The 22,711-nt window shown below is 44.5% G+C and overlaps 1 protein-coding gene across 2 annotated transcripts in view; it reads left to right on the top strand.

Annotated features, from left to right (window-relative positions):
• The window catches only part of LOC122550137, an 81,445-nt gene that overhangs the window by 53,259 nt on the left and 5,475 nt on the right, over nucleotides 1–22,711 (top strand). For both annotated transcript variants that reach the window (XM_043690777.1, XM_043690776.1), the window contains 3 exons: nucleotides 5,891–6,055; nucleotides 13,720–13,856; nucleotides 22,088–22,194. In XM_043690777.1, coding sequence (XP_043546712.1) covers nucleotides 5,891–6,055; nucleotides 13,720–13,856; nucleotides 22,088–22,194 — 409 coding nt within the window. The remainder of the gene's footprint in view (nucleotides 1–5,890; nucleotides 6,056–13,719; nucleotides 13,857–22,087; nucleotides 22,195–22,711) is intronic.

A 22,711-nucleotide genomic window follows, 5' to 3' on the forward strand; every position in this document is an offset into this window, starting at 1 on the left:
GCTGTCTCCAAAGTGCTCACCTACTTCCAAATCTAACATCTGGCCAGGCTCATTACCCAGTACTAAATCTAAAGTGGCTTCGCCCCTTGTTGGCCTGTCTACATACTGTTTTAGGAAGCCCTCCTGCTCACACTGGACAAAAACTGACCCATCTATAGTACTCGTACTGTAGTGATCCCAGTCATATTTGGATAATTGAAGTCCCCCATGACAACTACCCTGCCTCTCTCACTCCTATCTAGAATCATCTTTGCTATCCTTTCCTCTACAACTCTGGGACTATTCGGAGGCCTATAGAAAACTCCCAGCATGGTGACTTCTCCTTTCCTGTTTCTAACCTCAGCCCATACTACCTCAGTTAACGAGTTCCCAAACATCCTTTCTACAACTGTAATACTGTCCTTGACCAACAATGCCACACCTCCCCCTCTTTTACCATCTTCTCTGTTCTTACTGAAACATCTGATAAACGAGAGGTTTTGCATTTTCGTAAAACAAATGAAGGCAGAACATATACAATTCATGATGGAGCCCTGGGTAGTGTTGTAGAACAGAGATACCCAGGGGTTCAGGTACATAATTCTTTGAAATTTGTGGCACAGTTATAAAGGGTGGATAAGAAGGCATTTAGCACACTTGCCTCATTGCTCAGACCTTTGAGGAAAGGAGTTGGGATATCTTGTTGAGGTTGCACAGGACTTTGGTGAGGCCTCTTCTGGAGTACTCTGTGCAGTTCCGGTCACCCTGTTATAGGAAGGATGTTATTAAGCTGGAGAGGGTTCAAAAAACATTTACCAGGATTTTGCTGAATATGGAAGGTGAGTTATAAAAATAGGTTGGGTAGGCTGGGAATTTTTCACTGGAGCATGGGTGGTTGAGGGGTGACCTTATAAAGGGCATAGATAAGGTGAACAGCGAAAGTATTTTTTCCCCCTAAGGTAGGGGCTTTTAAAACTAGGGAGCATATTTTGAAGGTGAGAGGAGAACTACTTAAAAAGGAGATGAGGGGCAATGTTTTTACACAGAGTGGTTAGTGTGTGGAATGAACTGCCAGGTACAGTTGTAACGTTTAGAAGTCATTTGGGTAAGTACATAAATAGGAAAGGTTTGGAGGGATATGGACCAAATGGGACAAGTTTAGTTTGGGAACATGGTCAGTGTGGATTAGATTCTCCACCATTCTCTTCGGCCCAACAAGTCCACACCGCCCCTCCGAAGAGAAACCCATCCAAACCCATTCCCCTACCCTATATTTCCCCCTGACTAACACTGTGGGCAATTTAGCATGGCCAATCCACCTGACCTGCACATCTTTGGTCTGTGGGAGGAAACCGGAGCACCCGGATGCGACCCACGCAGTCACGGGGAGAATGTGCAAACTCCACACAGACAGGCGGGAATCGAACTCAGGACCCTGGTGCTGTGAGGCAGCAGTGCTAACCACTGAGCCACCATGCCGAAGGGTTTGTTTCCATACTCTACGAACACTATCCTAATCTCTCATTGTACACCTGTCCTGCCAGCCCAGGAATCAGTCTGTAAACTTTGCTGCACTCTCTCAAGAGCAAAAATATCCTTCCTCAGATAAGGAGATGGAAAACTGTTCGCAATATTCCAGACATACTCATATTCTCCAACAACCTGGAATTCAAGCCACACTACCTGTGGTCAGCTTTTCCAGTTCCTCCTCCTCCTCATAAATTCCACCCTATCCACTGGACCCAACATCTCCCCTTCTAAAGCTATCTTGTCAGATTCCTCCTCTATACTAAACATAGAGTCATAGAGATGTACGGCATGGAAACAGACCCTTCGGTCCAACCCGTCCGTGCCGACCAGATATCCCAACCTAATCTAATCCCACCTGCCAGCATCCGGCCCATATCCCTCCAAACCCTTCCTATTCATATACCCATCCAAATGCATCTTAAATGTTGTAACTGTACCAGCCTCCACTTCATCCTCTGGCAGCTCATTCTATACACGTATCACCCTCTGCGTGAAAAGGTTGCCCCTTAGGTCTCTTTTATATCTTACCCCTCTCACCCTAAACCTATGCCCTCTAGTTCTGGACTCCCCGACCCCAGGGAAAAGACTTTGCCTATGTATCCTATCCATGCCCCTCATAATATTGTAAACCTCTATAAGGTCACCCCTCAGCCTTCGACGCTCCAGGGAAAACAGCCCCAGACTGTTCAGCCTCTCCATATAGCTCCAATCCTTCAACCCTGGCAACATCCTTGTAAATCTTTTCTGGTTTCACAACATCTTTTCGATAGGAAGGAGACCAGAATTGCACGCAATATTCCAACAGTGGCCTAACCAATGTCCTGTACAGCCGCAACATGACCTCCCAACTCCTGTACTCAACACTCTGACTAATAAAGGAAAGCATACCAAACTCTTCACTATTCTATCTACTTGCGACTCCACTTTCAAGGAGCTATGAACCAGCACTGCAAGGTCTCTTTGTTCAGCAACACTCCCTAGGACCTTACATTTATCTGAATTAAACTCCATCTGCCACTTCTCAGCCCATTGGCCCATCTGGTCCAGATCCTGTTGTAATCTGAGCTAACCCTCTTCGCTGTCCACTACACCTCCAATTTTGGTGTCATCTGCAAACTTACTAACTGTCCCTCTTATGTTCGTATCCAAATCATTTATGTAAATGACAAAAGGTAGAGGACCCAGCACCGATCCTTGTGGCCCTCCACTGATCACAGGCCTCCAGTCTGAAAAACAACCCTCCACCACCACCACCATCTGTCTTCTACCTTTGAGCCAGTTCTGTATCCAAATGGCTAGTTCTCCCTGTATTCCATGAGATCTAACCTTGCTAATCTGTTTCCCATGGGGAACCTTGTCGAACGCCTTATTGAAGTTCATATAGATTACATCTACTGCTCTGTCCTCATCAATCATCTTTGTTACTTCTTCAAAAAACTCAATCAAGTTTGTGAGACATGATTTCCCACGCATAAAGCTATGTTAACTATCCCTAATCAGTCCTTGCTTTTCCAAATACATGTACATCCTGTCCCTCAGGATTCCCTCCAACAACTTGCTCACCACTGATGTCAGGCTCACCAGTCTATAGATCCCTGACTTGTCTTTACCGCCCTTCTTAAACAGTGGCACCACGTTAGCCAACCTCCAGACTTCCGGCACCTCACCTGTGACTATCGATGATACAAATATCTCAGCAAGAGGCCCAGCAATCACTTCTCTAGCTTCCCACAGAGTTCTCGGGTACACCTGATCAGGTCCTGTGGATTTATCCACCTTTAACCATTTCACGACATCCAGCACTTTTTGCAAGATGTCACCATCTATTTCCCTACAATCTATACCTTCCATATCCTTTTCCACAGTAAATACTGATGCAAAATATTCATTTTGTATCTCCTCCATTTTCTCTGGCTCCACACAAATGTCACCTTACTGATCTTTGAGGAGCCCTATTCTCTCCCTAGTTACCCTTTTGTCCTTAATGTATTTGTAAAAACCTTTTGGATTCTCCTTAATTCTATTTGCGAACGCTATCTCATGTCCCTTTTTGCCCTCCTGATTTCCCTCTTAAGTATTCTCCTACTTCCTTTATACTGTTCTCAGGATTCACTCGATCTATCCTGTCCATACCTGACATATGCTTCCTTCTTTTTCTTAACCAAACCCTCAATTTCTTTAGTCATCCAGCATTCCCTATACCTACCAGCCTTCCCTTTCACCCTGACAGGAATATACTTTCTCTGGATTCTTGTTATTTCATTTCTGAAGGCTTCCCATTTTCCAGCCATCCCTTTATCTGCAAACATCTGCCTCTAATCAGCTTTCGAAAGTTCTTGCCTAATACCGTCAAAATTGGCCTTTCTCCAATTTAGAACTTCAACTTTTAGATCTGGACTTCGTGATCCTTTTCCATCACGATTTTAAATCTCATAGAATTATGGTCGCTGGCTCCAAAGTGCTCCCCCACTGACACCTCAGTCACCTGCCCTGCCTTATTTCCCAAGAGTAGGTCAAGTTTTGCACCTTCTTACAAATTTGTTTCTCAATTTCCCTCTGACTATTGGGGGGTCTATAATACAATCCCAATAAGGTGATCATCCCTTTCTTATTTCTCAGTTCCACCCAAATAACTTCCCTAGATGTATTTCTGGGAATATCCTCCCTCAGCACAGCTGTAATGCTATCCCTTATCAAAAATGCCACTCCCCCTCCTCTCTTGCCTCCCTTTCTGTCCTTCCTGTACCATTTCTATCCTGGAACATTAAGCTGCCAGTCCTGCCCATCCCTGAGCCATGTTTCTGTAATTGCTATGGATATCCCAGTCCCATGTTCCTAACCATGCCCTGAGTTCATCTGCCTTCCCTATTAGGCCCCTTGCATTGAAATAAATGCAGTTTAATTTATTAGTCCTACCTTGTCCCTGCCTGTTTGATTCACTTCTTGGAAACAAAAAGTATTCATTAAGCATCTCGCCTTGTCCTGCACCTCTAAACAGATTTCACCTTCCTTAATCCACATAGTATGCAGGGAATACTCCCCTGCTGATTTTCTTTATGGGTTTGTAACCTGGGATATTTATATCAGCATGACAGAGAGAGAGAGAGAGAGAGAGAGAGAAAAACAAGTCATAGAGCTCTACTGCACGGAAACAGACCCTTCGGTCCAACTCGTCCATGCCGATCAGATATCCCAACCCAGTCTAGTCCCGTTTGCCAGCACTTGGCCCATATCCCTTTAAACCCTTCCTACTTCCTATTCCTATACCCACTCACATGCCTTTTAAATGTTATAATTGTACCAGCCTCCACCACTTCCTCTGGCAGCTCATTCCATATACGCACCTCCCTCTGCACGAAAAAGTTGCCTCTTTTTATATCTTTCCCCTCTCACCCTAAACCTATGCCCTCTAGTTCTAGACCCTCCCCACCCCAGGGAAAAGACCTTATCTATTTATCCTAGCCATTCCCCTCCTGATTTTATAAACCTCTATAAGGTCACCCCTCAGCCTCCAACACTGCAGGGAAAACAGCCCCAGCCTATTCAGCCTCTCCCTATAGCTCAAATCCTTCAACCCTGGCAACATCCTTCTGAACCCTTTCACGTTTCACAATATCCTTCCGATAGGAAGGAGACCAGAATTGCAGGCAACCAAAAAACTGCACTTCCAAGCCGCATGGTGACTCAGTGGTTAGCCTCACAGCACCAGAGTTCCAGGTACGATTCCAGCCTCGGGCGACTGTCTGCGTGGAGTTTGCACGTTCTCCCCGTGTCTGCATGGGTTTCCTCCGGGTGCTCTGGTTTCCTCCCACAGTCCAAAGATGTGCAGGTCAGATGAATTAGCCATGCTAAATTGCCTGTAGTGTTAGGTGCGTCATTCAGAGGGAAACGGGTCTGGGTGGGTTACTCTTCGGAGGGTGGACTTGTTGGGCCAAAGGGCCTGTTTCCATACTGTCGGGAATCTAATCTAATCAAACATAGTGCTCTTGCAGGACTGTTCTCAGGTCCCTGCAGTGGGACCTTAACCCAGAACTTCCTGATTCTGTGGCAACAATGTTATCCACAATGCCATCGCTGACTCCTAATGGATGGTGGATGGATGACAATGTGGAGGGAAGGGAAGGAAGGATGGCAGTGGAGCAAAGATGAAGAACTATGAAGGGAAGGATCTGTAGTGACCAATGAAGACGATGAGGCACAAGTTTGCAAGCCAGTTCAGATGTAAATGAGAAAATCGGTGGCTGAAAAGATGTAGACTTGGGTGTTGTTGGCCGTGATGTTTCTGTGTGAGTAGGGTTGCAATGCCCTGTGATCTGATTTCTGGTAATGTGTGATTTTACTTCATCATTGCTAAGTGTGGTTGTCTTCTCTTCCGCTTTAGCCCTGATTTTCAGGTCGATGCATCTCTAAGCTGCTCCATCTTTCCGTTTCCTCTGGTCGGCTGCCAGTGCTCCAGCTGCATCTCCTTCTTCGGCAATTACAAACTGACGAATGGCCGCAATGGTCACGAGAAAGACAAAATCAAAACACTGCTGCACCTGCAGAGGTGAGTCTTTGTCCACCCTCCTCGAGTTAATTCTGTGTCAAAAACAATGTTTCAATCAATATACTGTGCCATGGATGGATATGACCCTTTGCGATGGCTGTGTTGTACTGAACAAATGAACATTGTCTCTCATTGGAAAAAAGGATCATACCACACCTCCTCGCTGGTTACTTATGGAACACATCAATCAGTTATGTAACATCCTGCTGGATGCAGTCATCCCCAGGGACGCAAGACTTGGCTTGGTGCAGTTTAGGACATTGTCTATAAGTGCCATCCACTGGCCAAGATTTGATGATGTGAAGAACGTTTGGGCCAAGTGCCTGTTTGTGTTGCTGTCCATTCAATGCATCACTTCCCTCTCTCAGCTCCTTGTTCAGGGTCTTGCACTGAATAGAGTTTGTCGCTGTCAGTGTGGATCTTTGATCCTGCAGAAAATTGCCAGTGGCTGGAATGGCATTGGCTGCTCAATAAGGAAAGTTACAGGGATAGCTGGAAAGTACATTGGGCTCAACTGAGGAGAGAAAATACAAAAATTCACTTTTAATCATCTTGGCCAGATGTGTAATGACACAGCTCTGGGACAGGTATGACTTACATAGAGTTCTTTTGGCCTACAGCCACAGTGGCACATGCAGCCCTTGGTTCAAAGGGGAATGCTGTTCTGAAAGTTAAGGAAAACACCAGTCTTAGAAAAGCGCAGCAGGTCAGGCAGCATTCTGGGGTGGGGGGGGTGAAAAATGAGGAAATTGGTGAAATCCACATTGACACCATGGGGTTGGAGGGTCTGAGGAAGAAGATGAGGTGTTCTTCCTCCAGGCATCAGGTGGTAAGGGATTGGCGATGGAGGAGGCCCAGGACCTGCATGTCCTCGGCAGGGTGGGAGGGGGAGTTGAAGTGTTTGACCACGGGGCAGTGAGGTTGGTTGGTGCAGGTGTCCCCGAGATGTTCCCTAAAGTGCTCTGCGAGTAGGCGTCCCGTCTCCCCAATGTAGAGGAGACCACAAAGAGAGTTTCTCAGTCTGAATATTGCTGAAAATACATTCTGCCTTAGCATTTTGTCTTGTTCTCATCAGGATAACTTGCAAGAATAATGATTCATGGGGAAAGATGATTGGTTGACATTAGACTCTGACAGGTCAGAACATGACCAAATAGAATGCATTCATTAATAATGATCGAAAGTTAAATTGCCTTTGATTACATTTTAAACCAGGCAGATTGATCTAATTGATTGATCAGGCTGCCACCTATTGGTTGAGATTTTAAAATTATTTCTGGAAATGTGGATGTCACTAGCTGAGCTAGCAGTTATTGTCTGTCCCTAGTTGCCCTTGAAGGCAGTGGTGAATTGCCCTTTTGAACAGTTGTTATCCACTTGGTGTAGGTAGACCCACAATAGCCATATGCAGGGAGTTCCAGGGGTTCGACCCAGCGACAGTGAAGGAGCGGCGATATATTTCCGAGTCCAGTTGGAGAGGGCCTTGGAGGGGAACTTGCCAGCGGTGGTTACCCATGGATCTGCTGCCCCTTGTCCTTCTCAATGGAAGTGGTCTGAGAATCCTTTGGTGAATTGCTGCCCCACTATCTGCCTGACCAAGGAGCAGTGCTCTGAAAGCTTGTACTTCCAAATAAACTGTTGGACCGAAACCAGGTGTTGTGTGTTAAATGGGACAGACTTCAAACAGATCTAGCAACTCAAGCCTGGGCATCCACGAGGTGCTGGCCATTAACAGCAGCAGAATTATACTCCAGTGCAATTTGTAACCTCATGGCCCGGCATATCCCCCAATCAATTATTGCCATCAAGAAAGGGGAACAACCTGGTTCATTGGAGACTATAGGAGGGCATGCCAGGAGCAATACCAGGCATACCTGAAAATGAGGTGTTAACCCGGTGAAGCCACCAAACAGTACATGCAGCAAGCAATAGAGCTAAGTAATTTCACAACCAATGGATCAGATCTAAGCTTTGCAGTGCTGCCATATCCAGTCGTGAATGGTGGTGGATGATTAAATAACTCACTGGAGGAGGAAGCTCCACAAGTATCCCCATCTTCAATGATGGAAGAGCCCAGCACATCAGAGCAAATCCTAAGACGGAAGCTTTCCCAGTAATCTTCAGCCAGACCTCCTGAGTGGATGATCCTCCTCCAGTGGTTCCCAGCATTACAGGTACCAGTCTTCAGCTAATTCAATTCACCACATGTGATATCAAGAAATAGCTGAACACACTGAATACTGCAAAGACTACAGGCCCTGACAACGTCTGGCCATATTATTGAAGACTTGTGCTCCAGAACTTCAAGCTCCCTTTGCCAAGCTCTTCCAGGACAATTATAACACTGGCATCTAGCCAACAATGAGGAAAATTGCCCAGGTGTGTGCTGTACATAAAAAGCAGGACAAATCCAACCTGACCAAATACCACCCCATCAGTCTACTCTCGATCATCAGTAAAGTGTAGCATCATTAACAGTGCTATCAAGCAGCACCTGCTCAGTAACGCCCAGTTTGGGTTCTGCCAGGGCCAATCAGCTCCTCACCTCATTACAGCCTTGGGTCAAACATGGACAAAGCAGCTGGATTCCAGAGGGGAGTGACAGCCCTTGACATCAAGGCTGCATTTGACGGAGTGTGGCATCAAGGAGCCTTAGCAAAACTGAAATCAATGGGTATCAGGGGGCAAACTCTCTACTGGTTAGAGTCATACCTGACACACAGAAAGATGGTCGTGGTTGTTGGAGGTCAGTCATCTCAGCTCCAGGACATCAGAAAGAGGCAATCTAACCACTACCCCTTGACATGTTACCATCACTGAATTCCCCATTATCAACATCCTGGAAGTTATCATTTATCAGAAACTCAGCTGGATTTACTACATAAATGCAGTGGCTACAAGAAAAGGTCAGAGGATAGGAATACCGCAGCAAATAATTTATCTCCTGACTCCACAAAGCCTGTCCCATCATCTACAAGGCGTAAGTCCGGAGTGTGATGGAATACTCCCCATTTGCCTGGATGGTGCAGCCCCAATAACACTCAAGGTGCTTGACACCATCCAGGAGAAAGCAGCCCACTTGACTGACGCCACATCCACAAGCAACCAATCCCTGCACCACCGACACTCAGTAGCAGCATCTTATACGATCTATAAGATGCACTGCAGAAATTCACCAAAGACCCTCAATCAGCACCTTCCAAACATGTGGCCACTTCCATCTAGAAGGACAAGGGCAGTAGTTACATGGGAACACCAGCCCCTGCATGTTCCCCTCCAAGCCACTTACCATTTTGACTTGGAAATATATCGCTGTTCCTTCAGTGTCTCTGGATCAAAATCCTGGAATTCCCTCTGTAATATTATTATGGGTCAACCCACATCAGGTGGACTGCGGTGGTTCAAGAAGGCAGCTCACCTCCACCTTCTCAGAGGCAACTAGGGACGGGCAATAAATGCTGGCCCAGCCAGTGACACCCGCATCCCACAAATCAATAAATAAAAAAAACAAATATAATATTTTCTTGACAAGTACAAGATGAAAAGCTTTGACAAAACACCATTTCAATAATACTCACGTTCTGTACTACCAAATGACTAAAATTCTAGACCTTACTGCATTGGAATCAATAATAAATACAAGTTGCTATACAGTTACATATTTTAATGTAATAAAATCCTCCAGGCTATTCACAGGACCAGTGTAACACAAGATATGAAACCATTCTGTACAGGACACGATTGGGGAAAAGCATGGTCAAAGAGCTAGGCTTTAAAATGTCTTAGAGTAAAGAAATGAGGTAGAGAGATGTAGGGAGTGTATTCCAGAGCTCAGGGCCTGGGCAGCTGCTGGTGTTGCCATCACTGGGAAATTGCATGACGCCCAAAATCTAGGAGCACAATGTCCGAGAGGGTTGTGGGGGGCTGGAGATTTCAGAGATGAGTGCTGAGGCCAAGGAGAGATTTAAAAATAAGGATGCAAGTTTTAAGGTGTTATTTATATAGGAGCTAAAATAGGCACATGATCAGCTGCCATGGGTGAACAAGGTCTTGGTGAGGATTAGGTTATGGGCAGTATATTCTGGAGTACTGTGTACAACTTTTGTCTCCTTACTTGAGAAAAGATAACAGCACAAGAAGCATTTCGGAGAAGGTACACACCACTCTCCGCTGGTGATGAAAGGATTATTTTCTGAGGAAAGGTTGGACATGAATGTGTTTGAGTTTAGAGGAATGAGAGGTGTCTCACTGAAATGCAAGACACTGAGGAGTTTGACAGGATGGATGTTAAGGAAATGTTTCCCCTTGTGTGGGGGGTGTTTTAGGACGAGAGGACACGGTCTAAAATTTGGGGTGTCTCCCATTTAAGGCAGATGAGAATTTTTTCTGAGGGCCAGGGTGTGTGGAATTTTCTTCCCTAGAAAACAGCGGAGGTAGGGCCACTGAATATTTTTAAGGCTGAATTAGATTCTTGACCAAGAAGGGAGTCAATCTGAAAAGTACAAGGGATGGACAGGAACGTGGAGTAGAGAACATAGTCACAACAGCTGGGATCTTATCAAGTGTAAGTACAGGTCTGAGGGACCAATGATTTACTGTTAAATCTCCCTCCCCAACCCGGCAACCTTACTCATTGGAGACATGTTGGGCACTCCTAGGGAGTGTTGCTGAACAAAGAGACCTTGGAGTACAGGTTCATAGCTCCTTGAAAGTGGAGTCGCAGGTAGATAGGATAGTGAAGAAGGCGTTTGGTATGCTTTCCTTTATTGGTCAGAGTATTGAGTACAGGAGTTGGGAGGTCATGTTGCGGCTGTACAGGACATTGGTTAGGCCACTGTTAGAATATTGCGTGCAATTCTGGTCTCTTTCCTATCGGAAAGATGTTGTGAAACTTGAAAGGGTTCAGAAAAGATTTACAAGGATGTTGCCAGGGTTGGAGGATCTGAGCTACAAAGAGAGGCTGAACAGGTTGGGGCTGTTTTCCCTGGAGCGTCAGAGGCTGAGGGGTGACCTTATAGAGGTTTACAAAATTATGAGGGGAATGGATAGTGTAAATAGACAAAGTCTTTTTCCTGGGGCGGGGAGTCCAGAACTAGAGAGCATAGGTTTAGGGTGAGAGGGAAAAGATATAAAAGAGACCTAAGGGGCAACTTTTTCACGCAGAGGGTGGTATGTGTATGGAATGAGCTGCCAGAGGATGTGGTGGAGGCTGGTACAATTGCAACATTTTAGAGGCATTTGGATGGGTATATGAATAGGAAGGGTTTGGAGGGATATGGGCCAGATGCTGGCAGGTGGGACTAGATTGGGTTGGGATATCTGGTCGGCACGGACGGGTTGGACCGAAGGGTCTGTTTCCATGCTGTACATCTCTAACTACTGGCAAGGATTACAAAACAGAGTAGGTTAAAACTTGAGTGCTAATGCAGACTTAAATTGCTAATGTGACGCCCTATTTAAAAGGGGAGTAAGATAAAAGGCGGAAAACTACAGACCAATTAGCCTAATCTTGATCATGGGTAAGATCCTGGAATCTATTGTGAAGTATGAGATTTCTGATACTTGCAAGGATATTGTAAAATAAGGCAAAGTCAGCATGGTTTCATCAAAGGTCAAGGCTGACAAATCTGCTGGGATTGTTTGAGGAAGTGACAATCAGGTTAGATCACGGAGAGCCAATGAATGTTATTTACCTGGACTTCAAGATGGCCTTTGCCAAGGTGCTGCACCGGAGACTGCTGAGTAAGTCAAAGACCCATGGTGTCAGAGGCAAGGTGCTAGCATGGATAGAAGCTTGGCTGTCTGGCAGAAAGCAGAGAGTGGGGATATTCGGCGGTGCGGTGTGGACTTGTTGGGACGAAGGGCATGTTTCCACACTAAGTAATCTAATCTAATCTAAAAAAGGGTCCTTCTCAGGATGGCAGCTGGTGACAAGTGGTGTTCTGTAATGTTCGGTGTTGGGACCACAACTTTTCACTTCATACATTAATGATCTAGATGAAGGAACTGAGGGCATTCTGGCTAAGCTTGCAGATGATACAAAAATAGGTAGAGGGACAGGTAACACTGAGGAGATGGAGAGGCTGGAAAAGGATTTGGACAGGTTAGGAGAGTGGGCAAAGAAGTGGCAGATGGAGTACAACATGGGAAAGTGTGAGGTCATGCGCTTTGGTAGGAAGAATAGAGGCATGGACTATTTTTTAAATGAGGAGAAAATTCAGAAGTCTGAAGTGCAAAGAGATTTGGAATTCCAGTCCAAGATTCTCTCAAGATAAACTTGCAGGTTGAGTCAGTAGTTAGGAAGGCAAATGCAATCATGGCATTTATTTTGCGAGGACTTGAATATAAAAGCAGGGATGTACCTCTGAGGCTTTAAAAGACTCTGGTCAGACCACATTTGGAGTATTGTTTGCAGTTTTGGTCCCCATATCTCAGGAAGGATGTACTGGCCCTAGAACGTGTTCAGAGGAGGCTCACGAGAATGGTCCCAGGAATGAAAAGCTTAATATATGAGGAACATTTGAGGACTCTGGATCTATACTCAATGGAGTTTAGAAGGATGTGGGGGAATCTAATTGAAACTTGCAGAATACTGAATGGCCTGGACAGAGTAGGTGTTGGGAAGATGTTTCCATTGGTAGGAGAGACTAGGACTCAACGGTATAACCTTAGAGGAAGACCTTTTAGAATGGAGATAAGGAGAAACCTCTTCTGCCAGAGAATGGTAAATCTATGGAATTCATTGCCACAGAAGGCTGTGGAGGCAAGGTCATTGAGTGTATTTAAGACTGAGATAGATATGTTCTTAAGTTTCGCAACCCAATTCTCTCACTTTCTCCCCGTAACCCTTGATACTCATCAGCCATGATAGAATGGCAGAGCGGACTCACTGGGCTGAATGGCCTAATGTCTGCTCCTATGTCTTGAGAATGTTTATGACTGAATGAGACCATTTACCGGGGACTAACAAAAGGCTCAGTGGTTAACAGTGCTGCCTCACAGCACCAGGGCCCTGGTTTGATTCCAGCCTCGGGCGACTGTGGAGGTTGCACATTCTCCCCAGGCATGCTGGGGTTTCCTCCAATGTATTTCTCAATGATGGCAGCAGCTGCCTAGGCCCCAGGTTCTGGGATACACTCAGTTTTCTACTCTAAGGCAAAGTATCGATAGAGCTATGGAGTCAAAACGACAAATGTAAAGTGTTTTATTGAAGTGGTTTGAAACTCAGATGGTTAGATCAGAGAACACAATAATTGAAAACGTGCTGGGATACTGGTGTATTAGGCTCATCGCAGAGACTACTGGCTCAGTCAGCCTAATGCATCCGTCCCAGAGCCCTCAAGAGCCAAGGTCAATCAGTTCCTAAATTCAAGAACGAACTATGAAGTAGAGTCATAGAGATGTACAGCACAGAAACAGACCCTTTGGTCCAACTCGTCCATCCTGACCAGATATCCCAACCCAATCTCGTCCCACCTGCTAGCACCCAGCCCATATCCCTCTAAACCCTTCCTACTCATATACCCATCCAAATGCCTTTTAAATGTTGCAATCGTACCAGCCTCCACCGCTTCCTCTGGCAGCTCATTCCATGCACCTTGGTTGGTATAGACAGCTAAGTGGAATGGTCAGTGTGATAACCTTTCCTTCTGATCTTTTGACAGACAGAAACTTCCCATTGACATAAATGATTACGTGATTGTAAATGGCAACAAGTCAGGCACTGCTCGTTATGTTGGCCATTTGGATGGTTCTGGAATGGCCAATGCCGTGTTTGTAGGAGTAGAGCTCGACGAACCAAGTATGTATGCCTCCTTCACTAAATGTGCCAATTTAATCTTCACTAAAAGCAAAATCCTGCGGATACTGGGAATCTGAAACAAACACAGAATACTGGAGAAAGTCAGCAGGTCTGGCAGCAATCTGTGGATAAAGAAAGAGTTGAGCCTGGTATAACTTCTTCAGTATTGGAATGGGGGAACTCGAAACATTAACTCTGTATCTTCACAGATGCTGCAGACCTGCTGGGTTTCTGTGTTTGCAATGTAATCTTCAATCTGTTCTTTAAATGACCCTCTGTCCTGATTCACATGATTATTTCTTGTGATTGGTCTTCTCGTGATCTTTCTTCTGCCTGTATTTCCCGCAAGACAAAGTTTTTCATCCTGCCTCAGTACGTGACAATAAATTCAATTCACTTCTATTCTGTTTCTGTTTTGTTGAGATTGAAAGATCTTTCCCTCATTCCTGCATTCCTCTGTTTGGGCTTCTTGAAACCAGAGCACATAAGACTTTTGAGAACAATACACTCAGGTGACTGTGAGCAACCATGTGAACTGACTAGATAAAGAATGCACCTGAAGGAGATGCCAAATCCAATGAGGTGTGCTTGGCTTCCACTTTACATCCACCTACTGCATTTGAGATTAAGAACTCACCAAGTGGAGAAGTCATTTTTACCAATCTATCTCCTTCACCCACACAGCTCATTTATCCATCTTTTCGGGCACTGCATTCCAGATCATAACTTGCTGTGTCAATAAGATGCTCCTCACCTCCCGTCAGACTATTCCTTTGTCTGAGCTCCCAACTCCAAACCATATCATTGGAGGCAGGTTCCAACTGGAGACAAGGCAAAACCCTCAGGAGGAGAAGTCAAAATTAAACCAATGGTTACTGATGGATGAGAGACTTCACTTATACGTAGTGAACAGAAAGGCTGAGATTTAAGGTGGAACGTGGTAAAAAGACACAATTATAGGGTCATACAGCACGGAAACAGACCCTTCAGGCTTACCCCTCCATATTGACCAAGTTTCCCAAACTAAACTTGTCCCAGTTACCTGCATTTAGCCCGTATCCCTCTAAACCTTTCTGATTCATGTACCTAGTCAAATATCTTTTAAATGTTATAACTGTGCTTGTATCTACCACTTCCTCTGGCAGTTCATTCCACACATGAACCATCCTCTGTATGAAGAAGTTGCCCCTAAATTCCTTTTAAATCTTTCTCCTCTCACCTTAAAAGTATGCCCCCTAGTTTTGAATGCCCCCACCCTGGGGAAAAGACCTTTACTATTCACCTGATCTATGCTCATGTTTTTGTAAACCTCTATAAGATCACCCCTGAATCTCCTACGCTGCAGACTATCCTTGTAACTCAAACTGTCCAGTCCCAACGACATCCTGATAAATCTTTTCTGAACCTTCTCCAGTTTAATAATATCCTTCCTATAGCAGGGTGACTAGAACTGGACACTGGACTCCAAACGTGGCCTTACCAACGTCCTCAACATGACATCCCAACTCCTAGACTCAGTGGTCTGAGCAATGAAGGCAATTGTGCTAAATACCTTCTTAACCACCCTGTCTACCTCTGATGCAACTTTCAAAGAACCCTAAGTCTCTCTGTTGGCAACTCTACCCAGGGCCCTACCATTAACTGTCTAAGTGCTGCCCTTGTTTGTTTTACCAAATGCAACACCTCGTATTTATCAAAATTAAATGCCATCTGCCACTCCTCAATACATTGGTCTAATTGATCAAGACCCCTATGTAATCTTAGATAACCTTCTTCACCGTTGACTGTTGTTACGACACTGGGTAACCCCCCCAACCCACCGCCCCCGTTAGTTTAAACCCAAATGCAAAACATTTAACTCGTGCATAATCTGTTAAAATTCGAGAGGCAAAGAACTATCCCAAAAGTCATAGAGTCATCGAGATGTACAGCAACTGTCTAAGTGCTGCCCTTGTTTGTTTTACCAAATGCAACACCTCGTATTTATCAAAATTAAATGCCATCTGCCACTCCTCAATACATTGGTCTAATTGTCCTCGGATGCTGCCTGAATTGCTGTTTTCTTCCAGCACCGCTGGTCCAGAGTCTGGTTTCCAGCATCTGCAGTCATTGTTTTTACCTAATTGATCAAGACCCCTATGTAATCTTAGATAACCTTCTTCACCGTTGACTGTTGTTACGACACTGGGTAACCCCACCAACCCACCGCCCCCGTTAGTTTAAACCCAAACGCAAAACATTTAACTCGTGCATAATCTGTTAAAATTCGAGAGGCAAAGAACTATCCCAAAAGTCATAGAGTCATAGAGATGTACAGCACGGAAGCAGACCCTTCAGTCCAACCTGTCCAAGCCGACAAGATATCCCAACACAATCTAGTCACACCTGCCAGCACCCAGCTCATATCCCTCCAAACCCTTCCTATTCATATACCCATCCAAATGCCTCTTAAATGTTGCAATTGTACCAGCCTTCACCACATCCTCTGGCAGCTCATTCCATACACGTACCACCCTCTGCGTGAAAACGTTGCCCCTTAGGTCTCTTTTATATCTTTCCCCTCTCACCCTAAACCTATGCCCTCTAGTTCTGGACTCCCCGACCCCAGGGAAAATACTTTGTCTATTTATTCTATCCATGCCCCTCATAATTTTGTAAACCTCTATAAGATCATCCCTCAGCCTCCGACACTAAAGTAAAAATTAACAACTTTATTTTATTAAAGTCTAACAGGGAATAATTAACTAACAACTATTTACCACTCCTTTCTCTAATGTATCTTTGACTTTCCCCCTCTACAGTACTGGTCCGATAAATCCCCTGATTAAGATTTATCAAAAAATTCAAATCTCAACATCAGCCAGCTGTCGAATCTTCTCTTTGTGTCATCTTCTGTCTTCTTTTCTTCTTAGGGTTTCTGCTTCACAGGTCACTGATAGATAAAAGTACCTTTAAGAGAGCTATTCTGCAGGCAGTCTGTATATGTTGGTGGCTTGGCAGTTCTCTCCCAACTGTTCAATTTGTTTTATATTTATACCCCAAAGCATCGGATGGTTTCATTGGTCTTACCATTGTCAAAATACCAAATTCAAACTTGATCGGAGCTTAGTATCTTGGGCATGATTTAAACTGATTGGCCGAATTTGAATTTGTTTTTTGTCTCATAGCAACTTAAAGGCACAGTAAACCTCGTAACTCTATTACTAATTTTGGTGTCATCTGCAAACTTACTAACTATGTCTCCTAAATTTTCATCCAACTTGTTTTATATAAATGACAAACACCAGTGGACCCAGCACCAATCCCTGTGGAACACCACTGGTCACAGGCCTCCAGTCCAAAAAAATCCTCTACTCTCGGTCTCTTACTGTCAGGCCAATTTTGCATCCGAATGGCAAGCTCTCCCTGAATCCCAGGTGAACTAACTTTACACAGAGTCCACCATGCGGAACTTTATCAAAGGCTTTGCTAAAATCCATGTAGACGACGTCTACAGCTCTGCCCTCGTCAATTGTTTTGGTTATGTCCTCAAAAAACTCAATCAAGTCGGTGAGACAGGATTTCTCACTTTTGAAAGCCTCCCGCTTGCCAGTCATCACTTTACCTGCGAGCAGTCTACTCCAGTCACCTCTTGAAAGTTTCTGTCTCATATCATCAAAATTGGCCTCACTCCAATTAAGAACATTAACTTATTTACAAGACCTATCCTTTTCCATAACTATATTAAAACTAATAGAATTGTGATCACTGGTCCCAAAGTGCTCCCCCACTAACATTTCAGTCACTTGCCCTACCTTATTCCCAAGGGAAGGTCAAGTTTTGCTCTCTCTAGTAGGTACACCTACATATTAGAGTCATAGAAACGTACAGCACGGAGACAGACCCTTCGGTCCAACCCGTCCATGCCGACCAGATATCCCAACTCAATCTCGTCCCACCTGCCAGCACCTATAAGGTCACCCCTCAGCCTCCGATGCTCCATGGAAAACAGCCCCAGCCTGTTCAGCTTCTCCCTATAATTCAAATCATCCAACCCTGGCAACATACTTGTAAATCTTTTCTGAACCCTTTCAAGTTTCACAACATCTTTCTGATAGGAAGGAGACCAGAATTGCACGCAATATTCCAACAGTGGCCTAACCAATGTCCTGTACAGCCGCAACACGACCTCCCAACTCTACTCAATACTCTGACCAATAAAGGAAAGCATACCAAACGCCGCCTTCACTATCCTATATAGCTGCGACTCCACTTTCAACGAGCTATGAACCTGCACTCCAAGGTCTCTTTGGTCAGCAACACTCCCTAGGATCTTACCATTAAATGTATTAGTCCTGCTAAGATTTGCTTTCCCAAAATGCAGCACCTTGCATTTATCTAAATTAAACTCCATCTGCCACTTCTCAGCCCATTGGCCCATCTGGTCCAGATCCCGTCGTAATTTGAGGTAACCTTCTTCGCTGTCCACTACACCTCCAATTTTGGTATCATTTGCAAACTTACTAAATGTACCTCTTATGCTCGCATCCAAATCACTTATATAAATGATGAAAAATAGTGGACCCAGCACCGATCCATGTAGAACTCCACTGGTCACAGGCCTGCAGTCTGAAAAACAACCCTCCACCACCACCCTCTGTCTTCTACCTTTGAGCCAGTTCTGTATCCAAATGGCTAGTTCTCCCTGTATTCCATGAGATCTAACCTTGCTAATCAGTGGCCCATGGGGAACCTTGTCGAACGCCTTACTGAAGTCCATATAGATCACGTCTAGTGCTCTGCCCTCATCAATCCTCTTTGTTACTTCTTCAAAAAACCTCAATCAACCTGGTGAGACATGATTTCCCACGCACAAAGCCACGTTGACTATCCCTAATCGGTCCTTGCCTTTCCAAATACATGTACATCCTGTCCTTCAGGATTCCCTCCGACAACTTGCCCACCACCGACGTCGGCTCACTGGTCTGTAGTTCCCTGGCTTGATAAAGAAATTTTTTTTTTTAAACACATTCAACAGGCTCCTCCAGTCCTTAACACTATGCCAGTCCCAGTCTATGTTTAGAATATTAAAATCCCCTATTATAACACTGTTATTCTTTCTTATGTCAGAGATTGCTCTACATATTTTGCTCAATTTCCCTCTGACCATTGCGGGGCCTATCGTACAATCTCATCAAGGTGATCGTCCCCTTCTTGTTTCTGTGATGTCCCAGTTCCAAGTTTCCATGGATATCCTGAATTCACCTGTCTTCCCTGTAAGATCCTTGCATTGAAATAAATGCTGCTTAATTCAGAGTTACCTCATTCTCTGACTAGCTCTTGTCTGCCTTTTCTAATTAACACACTTTTTAAAATTCAGAGCCATCCTCATCGGTCTCTCTAGTCTCATGACTGCTTAGGATTCCCCCATCCCTCTCCCTACTAGTTTAAATACACTTGAATAACAGTAGCAAATGTCCCTGCCGGGATATTGGTCCCCTTTCCATTCAGGTGAAACCCATCCCTTTTGGATAGATCTCTTCTACTTCAGAAGAGATCCCAATGATCCACAAATCTGAATCCCTGCCCACTGTACCATCTCCTCAGCCATTGATCTATCTGTCCTAGCTTCCTATTCCTACTCGCACTAGCACATGACACTGGGAATAATCCAGAGATTACTACCTTCTAAGTTCTGCTTTTTTACCTCCTTCCTAACTTCTTGTATTCACTATTTCCCTAATTTTGCCATTGTTATCAATGTGCACAACAAGTTTTGGCTTCTCACTCTCCACTTTGACAAGGTGCTGCAACTGTTTGGAGATGTCCTTAAACCTGGCACCAGGGAGGCAACATGCCATCCTGAATTCACGCTCTCAGCCGCAGAATCACCTAAGATTCATTCTTTCTTATTATTGGCTCTTTACTGCAATGCATTCAGTATTCGGAACAAAGTAAATGAATTAACAGCACAAGTGCATATTATGATCTAATAGCCATAATGAGGAACGAGAAAATGGCATGGAAATTGAATAAATATTTTGCATGGGTCTTCACACTAATAACACTGTTTCCAAACATATTCAATCAAGGGGCAGAAGCAGGAGAGGATATAAATGCAATAATTATCACGAGAGAAAAAGTACTGGGGAAACTAATGAGTGTAAAGGTGATATGTCCCCCAGAGTGGATGAGTTACATTCTAGAAATTTTCAAGGCATTGATTACATAAAACAGATACACTAGGAGTAATCTTTCTAAAACTTTACATTCTGGAAAAGTTGCTGAGGATTGAAAAACTGCCAATGTAGCCACTTTAGTTAAAAAAGCAGACAAAACAGATGTTTTGTTAGCTTGACATCTGTTATTGTGAAAACGTTAGAGTTCATTTTAATTTTGTGTATGTGTGTACATAAAAAAATCTAGCAATGTCAGCATAGCTTCATGAAGGGGAAGTCAACCCTGATAGGTTGATTAGAATTCTTGGAGAAGCTAACAAGCTCGGGAGATAAAGAGGAAGCAATGGACGTAATATATTTGGACTTCCAAAAGTTGTTTGAGGCAGAGTGGAGTAGATTCACTTAGTTGAAAGCAAGTGTGGAGGGACTGTTTTATGAAGACAAGTTGAGTAGGTTGGGCCTGCACTCATTGGGGTTTGGAATGAGAGGTAACCTTACTGAAGAATGCAAGATTCTTAGGGTACTTGGCAGGGTAGATATAGAGAGCTTGTTACCCCGTGTGGGTTGTTTCTTGTGCCGGAGGAAACCACCTCAGAAGAGATTGCTAATTTAAGACAGAGATGAGAAAGAATTTCTTTGCAGAATGTAGTGCATTTGCAAAATTCTTTCCTGCAGAAATTTGTCGAAGGTGGGTCATTATGTATATGTTGTGGGAAAGTTTGTCCAGCAGGCTAAGATAAAAGGTAGGGAGGAGGGACTTGGGAGAGGGGCGTCGGAAATGTGATAGGTGGAAAGAGGTCAAGGTGAGGGTGATAGGTCAGACTGGGGTGGGGGCGGAGAGGTCGGGAAGAAGATTGCAGGTTAGGAAGTCGGTGCTGAATTTGATGGATTTGACTGAGACAGGGTGGGGGGAGGGGAAATGAGGAAACTGGTGAAATCCGAGTTCATCCCTTGTGGTTGGAGGGTTCCTAGCCGGAAGATGAGGCGTTCTTCCTCCAACTGTCGTTTTGTTGTGGTCTGACGATGGAGGAGTCCAAAGACCTGCATATCCTTGGTGGAGTGGGAGGGGTCATTATGTATATTCAAGGCTGAGACAGATGTTCAATCATTAAGGGAATCAAGGGTTATGGGGAAAAGGCAGGAAAGTGGAGTTGAGGATGATCAGAATGAGCCACAATCTCATTGAATGGTGGTACAGACTCAATGGGCTGAATGGCCTACTTCAGCTCCTATGTCTTATGACGTACAAGTCATTTTTCCACAACGCGTGTGTTGTGAATACAAATTGGGGACACTTGTTTCTAAAGCGTGTATTGGTTATAACGTATTTCCAGCCCCATTAGTTTAAACGGTGCTGCTATTATGTGATTTTCTCATGACAGGATTGTATGAGAACAAAATTACTGGTTATAGCAGAACCGACTGTACTCGAATACATGTGAAAATCTTTATAAATGTTGGTCAATTTAAGTGTCATTTATTTTTTAAGGACAGAGCCCTACTACCAATGAGATTAAAAATACATAAAACTTATCACACATCATGAAATGATGACACTTGTATTTTTAAACATCGTCAAAAGATCCCTGACGTCACAACCCAGCTGCTGCCACGGTTTAAGAGTGCTCGAAGTCGATGTAAAGCATGTTAACTAACAAACTGAACCACAAAATGATTGGGGGTGAGAGGATTCGAACTCCCACTCTGTAGTGAAGCCAGAAAGGGTAGCACCGCTGAATGTGGGTGAAGCTGCCACAGCTTTATCCAGGGGTCATTCAAATCCCAGATAGAAATGGGTGCAAGGACACGCCGAAACGTTCCCACTCCTGCCTTGATCCACCATGTGGAGGCATTAAGACCTGGATCAAGGTCTCTGCTTCATTGTTAACGTGGGACATGACAGGGACACCAAGGGGTTCAGTCTATTGTGGTTGTAGGTTCTGGATTAAGGCGGATCGGTTGCACATGAATTCAGGATAAATCATTTGTCAACCAGCAATTGGCATTGAGCAGAGAATGAGAGAAAAATTCCCAGTGGAGGAGCACAGGTTAATGCACTATGTTGGATTGCAGGTGGACAACATGACGGTATGTTTGCAGAGAAGAGGTATTTCCAGTGTTACGAGAACTTTGCTGTTTTTGTTCCAGTCCACGAGATATTTTACGTTATAAATAGAAAGGTAAGATTGGAAGAAATTATAACAAAGTTAACTATATATTCCATGCTTGGGTGACTGTGTGTGGAGTTTGCACATTCTCCCTGTGTGTTTGTGTGGGTTTCCACCAGGTGCTCCGGTTTCCTCCCCCAGTTGAAAGAGGTGTAGGTCAGGTGGATTGGCCATGGGAAATTGCCCAGTGTTCAGGAATGTGCATGCTAGGTAGGTTAGCCATGGGAAATGTGGAGTTACAAGCATAGGATGAGGATCTGGGTGGGATGCAGTTTGGAGAGTCAGTGCAGACTTGATGGACCGAACGGCCTCTATCTGCACTATAGGGATTCTATGACAAGCTCTAGCTCCATGACTTAAGGGAGTATGTTCTAGCACAAGGCCACAGATTGTAAAGTCTTGGCTCCCCAAAAGACAACGGGAGGGTAAGGGAAGAAGAACCACAAAGCAGATGAAAGGCCCCTTATAATACCACACTTTTCATGTCTTCAGAATGTCCCAAAGCAGTGAATAACCAGCAAGGTGCTTT

The sequence above is a fragment of the Chiloscyllium plagiosum genome, chromosome 5 (genome assembly GCF_004010195.1).
Source record: "Chiloscyllium plagiosum isolate BGI_BamShark_2017 chromosome 5, ASM401019v2, whole genome shotgun sequence".
Taxonomy (NCBI): domain Eukaryota; kingdom Metazoa; phylum Chordata; class Chondrichthyes; order Orectolobiformes; family Hemiscylliidae; genus Chiloscyllium; species Chiloscyllium plagiosum.